Raw genomic sequence first — 11,412 nt, 5'->3', positions numbered from 1 at the left:
TATAAAAAAGAGAAAATGACGGCTTTGATCCAAAATGGCCAACTTCCTGTTGGGTTTAGACCATGGCTCCAAGACTTTTTTGTACGTCCTGGCAAGATACACATGTGTACCAAGTTTGGTAATTCTAGGTTAAAGCATGGCTTGGGGCTGATCATTTAAAATATTCTAGGGGGCGCTATAGAGAAATTAGGCCATGCCCACCAAAGATGGTTATGGTAACTGTCGGTGGGTGGATAAGGATCCATCCTAGTGAGTTTGGAGCAGCTCGGCCTGAAACTGTGGAATTCAGAGCCAGACGTATGGCAACGGCGTTACAGGTCACTTTGCCACGCCGTCACACCCACCTACTCCATTGAAGTAGGTCGGGGTTGGAATCCACAACACACCAACATGTGTTCTGTCTCTGGACACAGTTTCATGTTGATTAGGTCAAAGGGGTAAGATAGCGACCGTTCACAGTAAAATATGACACTTCCTGTTCTCAGGGGGCGTGGCCTAAGTGATGTCATCATTTGACCATAGGGTATTGTAGGACACCCAATGATGATCAATCACTGAAAGTTTAGTGTCTCTGTGAGTTTTTGTGTAGGAGATAATTTATTTTATTAATTTATTTTTTCCTGGCAAGTAGGTGAACTTTGACCCCTGGTAACTCCCCTTCAGCATGCTCAAACACTCACCATTTGGATAACTAAAAATCGGCCATGCCTTATGAACAGACTGACCAAGTTTGAAGCCGATCAATCAAAATCCCTAGGAGGAGTTCGATCAAATAAGACTGTAAACGTCAAAAATGGGGTCAAACTCGGAACTTCTATCCAAAATGGCCAACTTCCTGTAATACTTGTTGTGGTGTATTTACCCCTGTGATTTCCTGAGTTGGTACAGTCCTTGTATTCTGTGACGTGCAAGATCTCTCTCTGCAGTTACCAGGAGGATAGCATGACAATAAAGAGATATGAATGTAGCTTGAGCCTCCTCTGTTCATTAAGACATTACAACTGGCGACAAGGATACTTTTCGGAAGAGAGAAGACGTCAAGTATGAACGGGATAACTTGGAAACGAGCCAATCACAAGTTGATTTTCTCCATACCAGTTCTAATGTATCAAAAACAAAAGTAGCAAGTGCAAATATTGTCCAATACACAGATACACTGCTTAGTAGGACCTAATTTCTCAGTAAAAACCTTTACTCTCCTCCAGGTTTCACTTCCTTTGCTGTATTTAAATGTGGAAGAAACATGAAACACTTACTCAGTAATGCATCATAAAGAAATAAAACCTTCATGCCAGCTTACCCTGTGGTGAAATACAAACACAGCAGTGATACAGCTCCGAAGGCATATGAAGTTTATGTTTGAAGTCAAAGCTGCACTCGAGGAAAAGAACAAAACTCAGTGTAGGTGAGAAGTCAGGATTTTAGTCAAATGTTCAGTACAACATGAGGTTGATAAAACATTCACATGTGACATCTCAAATTTACATTTGTCCCAAAAAACAATGAGATACAATACTGGAAGTAAGACAATAAGATATATTTATAACATCCAGAATGTGATACTTTATACATATTTTACTGTTTAATAGAATTATGAATAAAATATAAATGACCTAATAGAATTTTTCTCAGTGATCATCATATCCTGGGAAAAACCACTGCCATCTGAGCTACTGGTGAACCATCTAGCGAGGACGTTGGAAGGAATTTGCCCTCTTGTGTTTTTTCTCCCTGCGCAGAGGGACATGCTGATCTTTCCAGGTTCTAAACACTTTTCCCCTTGCATGGCTGGTGACTGGCATTGACTGAACAGGAGCTGAAGATGATGGAAACCTTGCAGGAGTGAAGGGATGATCCATTGCTGAAGGGTTGTCAGAGGAGGGAGACTGTGAAGTATGCATGATGCGTCTACGAGAGTTCTTGTGGGCTTCTACATGAGTTCTAGTGGGGATGGAGGCAGGTTTGTCAGGTTGCTCTCTAATCCTATCCCTCTCTGTAAATGAAGACTTTGCCATTGGCATGGATTGACGCAGACCTTGCCTGGGGTCTCTGGGTACCCTGACAAGTGTAGCCGGCTCACCAGATTTAGATTCTATAACAATCATGCGATCAATTATACTGACATTTTTAGTGATGTCTGCCTCTGATAACCGTCTGGGGTGGCTAGAGGCTGTTCTCTGTTTTTTCCTTTCAGGAACCAAAACATTTACACCTGCATTTGAGAAGTCGTCACTGTCCTCTGCTTCCGCTGAGATAACCTCTCTTGTCAGATCTTCATTGCCAGACTGTTGCCAACTCACTCTTGACCTGCTGCTCTTTTGGTTCTTGTCCAATGTTGCTACTTCAGGAGTTGCTGTGTTCCTCTCTTGTCTAGAAGAACCTCTGCCACAGTCTACTGAAGTTGCAGTCGAAGCCATTTTTGCGATGTTGTATTTTTCCCTATCTTCTTCATCCGAGTCAGACAAAATAATCACAACACTTTCATCATTTTGTTTGGAATTCTCTGAAGTTTGAGATCGTTTCTTCATTTCTGACTCACAGTGGTTATCTTCCGCATCCAAAGTCAGGTTGTCAATTATACCATCATCTGGAGGCATTTGCACATCCTCCCTGTTGTCAGGGATGCAGTGGCCAGTCTTTCTTTGGGCAGATGATATGCTCTTATATAGCTCCTTAGACACAGTCATATAGTTGCACTCAGGACCAGATGAATAAGAACAACTGTCCTCAGTGGCACAACTGTCCTCACCTTGTCCTGATGTTGACTCAGGGCTGCCACAGGGGAGTGCGACAAAGGAAACCTGACCACATCTAATGGCTTGTTCTTGATCGTCTGGCGTGTCAAAGATGGCCATCTGGGAAAATGCAGATGCTGGTACTGGCTTTGGAGCACAACTTTTTCTTGCACTTACGCCATGCTGGTGAATTTGGTTTTCATGATAACTGTCATGTTGCATCATTTTTCCTGAAGCAGGCTCCTCTTCCACCGGTTCAGGGTTAAGGTCTGACATCATTACAGGTACCACTTCAAACTCAACCTCACTCTCCTCATCAGACTCATCACTAAATTCCTCATAGAAGTGGCTTGTCTGCCCTCCATGATCTCTATCAATACACAAGTGATGTTCTGACTCATCAGCATTTTCAACAGAATGCAGAGAATGGACATCTGTTATTTCATCGAGTGTGGGTGTATTGGGGGAATCGTAAATCTGCACATTTCCTAATGTTTTACTGCAGGCCTCAGATACAACAGGTGGGGTAGAGCCCATGTTCCCAGCTCGTTTTCCACTGCCCTGATTCTCATCTTCACTTATGTCTTCATATTGCTCTACCCTCAGAAATCTGGCAGTCAACCCTAAGGGCTCTTCCACATCTGAAATATTATCATACTGGGGATCAGTTAGAATTGGAAAATTTGGTGTTCCATCTGTGTTGCTTTGTGCTGGATGGTTAGGTTTGGTTTGTTGGAGCCTTTTGTCCAATACATTGGTTGAGTTCTGTTGGCGTGAACCCAATGAGCTTGCTCCATCAGTTTGAGTTTTACCAGCTTTCCTGGACTCTTCTTTGGTTGTACTTGACCTCGAGGCAGCTACTACTCTCCACTCTTTGATTTCATACCCCTTTTGCTGCTGACAAACTTCACTTTTTCCGTCTTTGTCATCTAAAGTCTTGCTGCCATGTAACCGAAACATGGAGTCTTTATCTGATGAATTGCCAGCCACTGTTTGATCGGACTCCTTTGTCAGTTCATCACTGCTAAAGTCATGAATGGTAGTGTTAATGACAGAACTCTGTTCATCCTTCTTCTCATGGGTGCTGGAGACTTCTGACAGGATCTGTGAATGTTCTGTAGGAGTTCAAAGATAAAAAAAAAGTTACCTACACACTATGCAATAATTGTCAGTTGACTCTTGAATAAACTGTACATTTTCCAGAACAATGAATAAACATTTGTGCAGTTATGTCATTTTCCGTTAACATCCATCATTACTCCATAAACATATCTGGAAAGTAGGGGTGCACCAATTCATCGGCATTGATTTCCTTAATTTTGGGAGAACGGTGATCGGCCGATTCTTCATGTGAAGCCGATCTTATCCCTGATCTCATCTACCCTAAAGGTCTAAAAATCAACTGCTGTTGTCTTTTGCTCTGCTGTGAAAGGTTTGACTGGCAGACCTGCTCACCAGGTCATGTCTGCACATTTGCAGTTAACAATACTCACCCCACCATTACCAATTGACTTTTTCGACACTTTGTGACAATTCAGACAAAACACACAGTTTATTTTACACCCATCAAAAATATTGTGATTTTTTTTCTGTTTTATCTGCTCAAGTTTATGTAATGTTTTGGGAAAAAGAATTTTTTTTTTTTGAAAAATTGTACAGCTTCATAACATTTTGGGTCAAATGTTTTCTATTGTTATTAGCTTAGAAAATCATTGTTAGTAGAGTGCACCAATTGCAGTGTTTTGGGCAATCAATATCAAAAAGCCTAATCTTCCAATTCTGATTTTGGCTGATACAGATTTGTTTTGTCTGAAAAGTTGCTGAAACTTGTTAACTGTGCAGTGCCGACGTGGCCTGGTGGGCAAGTCATCAGTCTGCCACCTCTCACAGCAGGGCAATAGGGGCTCACTGGCTGATTTTCAGGCCTTTTCAGAAGTAGACAAGATTGGTTGTACATGAAAATATTGGCTGGTATCCTAAAATTAAGAAAATTGGGATTGATTTATTGATGCACCCTTACTTTAGTCTATTCCCAGGAAAAATGCCATCTTTCTTCCATAGACACCTCTGGAGGTTAAAGGTCACATGTATGATTGTCATCTGGTTCACCAGCCTGCTCACCTTTCTTCTCAGAACTTGATTTTGTAGTTGTCCTTAAACCATCTTCTTCAGGTGACTGACCAACTGTGACAGAACCCAGCTGAGAAAAAGTCAGGTTAGAATTTTGCTTGTGCTCATCGTCTTTATCAGAGGTGAAGGCCTGGGGGGAGGTGACTACCAAGGTGGGAGGTGATGTGCTGGTTTCAGAGTCGTGTTGCTCAGAGGTTCTGCTGGTGAACACACATTGTTCTCTTGCATACCTAAATTCTGAAACCATGGAAGCAATCCATTCACATATTTGGTCATTTGTCAGTATATTGTCTGTTAAGACACTGACAGTGGATGGTTGACAATGAAGAGGTGAATGTAAGAACATTTTCTGATGGAAGCTTTGAGAATCTTCCAGAACTTTTCTTAGAAAAAATAAAACAATGGTGTGAAATTATTACTGGTCTGAATGGGGAGACTCCATCACTAAATTGTTCAAGGGATCCTTTGTTGAGCCTCCAAGTACTTCTTCCTTAGGGACACTAAAACACACCAAAGACTGAAGGCCCATTCAGTTGAGCATTCGTTAGTTTGTCCCTTCTTATCCACCATACATGTAGGGTCTGTTTTCTCTGGCAGGCATCCAAATTGCAAAGTTGTGAAATGGAAATTCTGGCTCTGATCCTTATTTCAAAAAGTAAGGCTCTTCACGGTTTGAATCAAGGAATGTAGTGCTTGCTTTGGTCTTTAGTGAAATTGGTAGGTCTTTGGTTCCTGAGATTATCTGTTATGATTGTGCCCAGTCCAGTTGATTCCAAGTAGAACAACAAGTCACTGTAATCTTCAGTATATATTGACAAAATGTCATTCCTTGGTTATAGCGGCATGTAATTTCACAGAAGATCATGAATCATCTTTTGGCCGAAGGAACACCCACATTTCTGGAAGCACTTGACTTCTCTGGAGAAATAAAAAGACACAGCCAATTAAAGATTAAATGTAGAAACACAGTCCTAAATGCACAGATCTATACATTCCTAGCTTCTTGCCTGGGTTTAAAAGAGTTTTTGCCATCTACTCCAACAGTGGCTCACTGAAGCTAAACTAAGTAGTTGTCCCATCTCCAATGATTCAGCTAGTGATAATCAGTGTGACAGTAACAGTACTGAACTACAGAAGGACAGTGCACCCACCTATTAGAATTCAAGGGGAGGACGTGGAGTGCGCAGGCAACATCAAATTTCTGGGAATCCACATCACCTCGGACCTGACCTGGTCACTGAACACCTCTTTCTGACAAGGAAGGGTAAACAAAGACTTTTTTCCTCAGGAAATTGAAAAGGGGTGGACTTCCTGCTCAGTTGCTTAAGAACTTCTACAGAGCATTGAGAGCATCCTCTGCCTCAGTATGACTGTGGTTTGGCAACTGCACAATCCAGGACAAAAAGGACTTAGCCTTGGTGGTGAAAACTGCCCAGTGGATCGTGGGGAGTCAGTTGCCGAATCTGGACCTAATGTATATTGGCAGACTGCATAGAAAGTCCAGTTGTATTGCTGCTGATCCCACCCACCCAGGACAAACTGTTTGTACCTCAACAACCACGTAGCTAAAGAACAGCTTCCTCTGGTCCACCCAAGAGCTGTGATTAATCTGCCCACTTTCCATCTTCTTTGCCCCCCTGCAGACACACCACACCCTTATGCTACACCCTAAGGACTGATTAAGACTTTGTCTTTTTAATTGCTGAGGGTACCACTCCAATTTCATTATATTCTAGAAACATGACAAAAGTCTCATGTCTTATGTTGCTGAGCTATGAGGAATTTCTATCTAAATGTAATATTCCCATTTCATCAGCAGAATATGCAAAAGTTTTTAGTGCCATTTCTACAGCAATTTGCATGCTATTCAGACAGATGCTAAGTCTTGGTTATCAATTTTCCATTCCATCTTTCATACATTTTCCTGTTGGAAAAATATATCTCCACCCTCTTTTTTATAACAATAAGAAACTGATGCCTTTTCCAGGAGGTGAATTATATTCCCGCTGTTGTACCACATTAGAATCATTTTCGAGTTAATATGTCTTGGAATTTTACCTTGTTGCTCCCAAAATCACTTTCTTCTCACTAACAAAGTAAAAGAAGAGTCCTTTAAACCCATACCCAGAATCTACCTAAAAGAAGTTCAATTCTAGCATTACCACTAGCTATACCTGTTGTAACCTTTGCCCAGAGTCTATCACTGATTTGTTCTGAATGTGTCCTCATTCTGAAATATTTTGGTAATATTTGGTAACCATTTTGACTCAAAAATATCAATAGGTTTTAAGTTTTATTGGGAAAATGTTTCAAGAAAGTGGCAAAAAGGAATCAGATGATTGTTTATCAATGTGTTAATCGTTAAAAATAGATTTCATATTAATTTATGCAAATTAAAAGAGAATTTTTGAAGACAAAACCAAATTTTTCAATTTTTTGACTGAGCTTAAGTAATGGTTGCTTACAATTAAACCTTCAATTAATCAAAAACGACAAAATGGGCCTGTTTCCAACTTGGCATTGTGACGATCAGTCTTAAATTGCTTTCACATGAGGGTCCTTTGAACATATGTTACACTTAACATAATTGTTTTATTTGTGGAAGAGTATTGCGACTGTCATTTTGCTCTCATTTTGTTTTAATTGAGATTGGCCGGGGGCAAAATTGTTCGCCCCCCACTCCCGGCCAATTTTGTGATATGGGGCACCATGTTGGTTTTGGAAGCTTTCTAGCAGATGAACCATCAGAGTAAACACTATAAACAGGCAGGAGCCCGCTAGCTCCCCTAACGTAAGAAACTTTTGCAGATGGAAATTCTAATATCTAACGCTGGTGAAGAAAACATTAACATTAATGCTGTGACGCAAACCGTTTCCGAATTAGTTCTGTTAAGTAAACCGGGGTTTAATCATTTTCAGGTCCGTACAGCAGAATGACTTCATTTCCGTGTACAGCTCTAAATGCCTCGGTGGTCTGAACAAACAAGACACAAGCACTTACTCGTTCTGCTGGTTCCTACTGAAGGCGTACAGTTGCTCACAACTTGAAAGTTACTTCCTGTTTTTTTCCGCTAATGAACTTCGAGCAAGGTTTTCCAAAATGCACGCCGGGCAAATCCACAAACACAAGTTAGACTGAGGTCACGCGACTTCCACACACGAGCTCTCCTAACGTCCCCCAACTCTGACATAGTATTTACTCTGAAATCATAGTGGGAGGGGCAAACTTTAACCGTTGGACCGATGGGTTTATATAACCCCAGCGTCAACTCTGATTGGCGGTGTCATGGGAAGGCGTGGCTATCAATGTAGCAACGAGTATTTTACGGTCTAGTTATTTTCTAAGATGTATACATGAAATTTCATTAATGCCTCAAAAGTACGTGTAGACAACTAATTATAAGTCAATAAGCTCTCTCTTCATATATTTAAACAGCAGAGATCCCATTGTTTGGAATTCTGGTAGTTTGTTAAATTTATCTCATGTCTAATGAATCTTACAGGTTATATTGCTTATTTGTGAAGGGTTGCTGGTGGAGGTTGTGGCCATTTATAATTAGAGAACCTCAAGGGAATCCATGTTGAGAAAATGCAAACTCCTAGCAAATTCAGCACCCTCATCCCAACATACACACGCATGCACACCCCATACACAAAAGTGTTCAGATTGCTTGAAATTTTCAATTTTGTCATGATGCAAGTACAACTGCTACAAATTTTGACTTTATTATAATGTATATAACATATAACAGAGGTTACAATTATGAAGTAGAAATTATGCTTTATTTTGCATTTGTATTCAAATGTTTTGATTCTTCTTTGGAAAGTTGCACACGTTTAGTTTAGTGATACGGGCAGCATCTGTGGACTGTGGATTTTTTTAAAGCCTTGTAACAGTTTCTCAGTAAGATTAGGCAAGGAATTAGACTGATCCACACAGGAATACAGGACTATCCTTAAATGTAACCCATTTTTGATCTAACCCAATAGGTCAGACTTCCTATTTGAACCATGACACCAAAATGATTTACAGCATGGCTGTGTGTTTAGGTTGGTTGACCTGCTGAAAGGCGAACCTCCATCCGAGACTCAGGTCTTCTGCAGCCTCAAACAGGTTTTCTCCAGGATTGTCCTCCATTACATTCAACCAACTTCAATCAACTCTGATCAGTTTAGCTCAGGGGTCTCAAACTCAATTTACCCGGGGGCCGCTGGAGGTAGAGTCTGGGTGAGGCTGGGCCGCATTCACACACACGGTCTCCTCAGCCGAACCTTTCTGATTGCCTATTACCATATTTGGCCGTAGTCAAGTGCTGTAACAGCCGTAATTGTGTAGTGTCTCTTTAAGATTTTCTAGTATTGCTAATGATGTCAGAAGTATGCGCCACGGCTTCTCTGTAGAGAGCGTGGGAGAAACGTGCTAGACGGACATGTTAGCTCCCTAACTTTTTAGTAATGTTACGGGTTGCTTGGACGCTGCTCAATTTTCATGTCTGATAATATAGCAGCCGTTCAACCGGGCTTTGTAAGGTTGGTGAAGAGCGTATTTATTAAAGGACAATACTGTGGAATTCCCAGTACCAGTGTGGTTGTGAGTTTTTGACCGTCCTGACGAATCTGCCACCTCCTCTTCTCCCTTAAACACAACCCAAGCGTTACAGCGCCTAAGCTTAATTACTACACTGATCAGCAACTTCCGGTCTAGACCGGATGCTGAAGCACGTGAAGCGGGAGTGGCCGCGGAAATTGCGCATGTACCGCATGCAAATAATGACAAATAGAAAATGCAAATAGGCCCGGCCGATGTCCTGCCCCCGAGAGCAATATACTCCACCGTGATTGGTAAGTTCGTTCAGCTCCGCACGCAACACTGAAAAGTGCCAATTAAATCAAACTCGCGGGCCGCACTAACATTAAACTTTCATACTAAGGCGGGGGCCACAAACTATCGTCCCGCGGGCCGCAGTTGGCCCGCGGGCCGCGAGTTTGAGACCCCTGGTTTAGCTGTTCTTGATGAAGAAAACCATTAATCATTTGCAGGTCAATATTACCTTAATTTTATAGTGTTTTTTTTTTTTTAAAGGAACTTTAAAACTGCAGTATGGTCAGAAATTTGGGTGTACCTAACTTTTGTGCTAGTGAATCTAAGAAGAAAATGTTAGATGCACCAGTGCAAAAAGTTAGTCTAGAGCCCCACCATACCACATCATGATGCTGCCACTACCATGTGAATGGTGTATTAGGTTCTCAGTATGACATTCTTATGCATTTTTTTTTTGCCACGTTTTGCAGGGTCAGCAGAGGGCTATTCTGTGTGTGAGGAAACAACCCAGGAATGACTAAAGACTGCAGTTCTAAACTGGAGCTCAACCATCCGTTGAGGCCTGGGGGCCCAATGTTCAAGGCAAAGTCTCACTGGCCAGCAAGGATATCAATCATCAATTGGTTAAAAGGGACTGCCTCCTGCCTTCCATACACTTTGTTGGGTCTCATTCTCCATCAGGCCTGTATTGGGGTTCAAATTCCATGCAGTCTCTCAAATTCAGTTTCAGAGTTAGAGAGACGTGTTCTTAGATTGAGATGATTTTTTATTATAATCATTTGATTTAGCATCATCCCCGGATTGCTGCAGCCAAATTATTCTGTAAGTTAACTGCATTAGTAAAGGATTACTAATAAATTGAGCATGAAAAAGTTTAGAAGAGGTCTGGACATTGGACTTATTGAGTCACTTTAATAATGTGTTCCTTGATGGTGGTAAAATACACTATAATACCAAAAGTATTCACTCACCTGCCTTGACTCACATATAAGCTTAAGTAGCATCCCATTCCTAATCCATAGGGTTCTGTATGACATTGGTCCATCCTTTGCAGCTAAAACAGCTTCTACTCTTCTGAGATGGCTGTCCACAAGCTTTAGGAATGTGTTCATGGGGATTTTTGACCATTCTTCCAGAAGTGCATTTGTGAGGTCACATACTGATGTTGGACAAGAAGGCCTGGCTCTCAGTCTCTGCTCTAATTCATCCCAAAGGTGTTTTATTGGGTTGCACCAATCAGGTGGATGAACTTGACTGGCCATCCACACCAGAATCTGCCATCAGATTGCCAGATGGAGAAGCGCGATTCGTCACTCCAGAGAATGCGCCCCCACTGTATGGCGGCGTGTTTTACACCACTGCATCCAATGCTTGGCATTGTACTTGGTGATGTATGGCTCGGATGCAATTGGACACCATGGAAACCTATTCCATGAAGCTCTCTGCACACTGTTCTTGAGCTAATCTGAAGGGCATATGAAGTACTGGAGCAATTTACTGCAGAAAGTTGGCGACCTCTTCACTCTGTCAGTTTACGTGGCCTAATATTTCGTGGCTGAGATGCTGTTGTTCCCAAACACCTCAATTTTCTTATAATACAGCTGTATTAATTGCTTATATATTTATTTTCCTGTTTTTATTAAATTCAGTCGGTAGATGTGTGCCATTTGTCATCTACCAGGGTCAGATTTCCTATTTTAAAACAAAAAACATGGACACTCCTAC

At 41.5% G+C, this 11,412-nt stretch overlaps 1 protein-coding gene across 2 annotated transcripts; it reads right to left on the bottom strand.

Moving 5' to 3' along the window:
• Positions 1–1,402: 1,402 nt before the first annotated feature.
• LOC111611870 lies at positions 1,403–9,109 on the bottom strand. Of its 2 annotated transcripts, XM_023350598.1 has the most exons (4): positions 7,867–9,109; positions 6,017–6,116; positions 4,857–5,783; positions 1,403–3,850 (listed from the first exon to the last, which is right to left on the bottom strand). In XM_023350598.1, exons 3-4 carry the CDS (start codon positions 5,209–5,211, stop codon positions 1,686–1,688), a joined length of 2,520 nt encoding a protein of 839 aa, XP_023206366.1. In that variant the 5' UTR covers positions 5,212–5,783; positions 6,017–6,116; positions 7,867–9,109; the 3' UTR covers positions 1,403–1,685. The 2 variants fall into 2 exon arrangements, with proteins under 2 accessions (XP_023206366.1, XP_023206367.1); XM_023350599.1 differs by lacking the exon at positions 6,017–6,116.
• Positions 9,110–11,412: the final 2,303 nt, after the last annotated feature.

This window comes from Xiphophorus maculatus, chromosome 17 (genome assembly GCF_002775205.1).
Source record: "Xiphophorus maculatus strain JP 163 A chromosome 17, X_maculatus-5.0-male, whole genome shotgun sequence".
In the NCBI taxonomy this organism is placed as follows: Eukaryota; Metazoa; Chordata; class Actinopteri; order Cyprinodontiformes; family Poeciliidae; genus Xiphophorus; species Xiphophorus maculatus.
Note: the sequence above shows the minus strand (reverse complement) of the source record. Positions and strands in the feature narration are given on the sequence as shown.

Bases quoted from the DNA above. Each gene is read 5' to 3' on its own strand.
- LOC111611870 (XM_023350598.1), bottom strand. From the start codon at position 5,211: ATGTTCTTACATTCACCTCTTCATTGTCAACCATCCACTGTCAGTGTC. The intron at 3,851-4,856 runs GTGAGCAGGCTG...GAACTCCTACAG, and splicing joins ATCAAGTTCTGAGAAGAAAG to AACATTCACAGATCCTGTCA.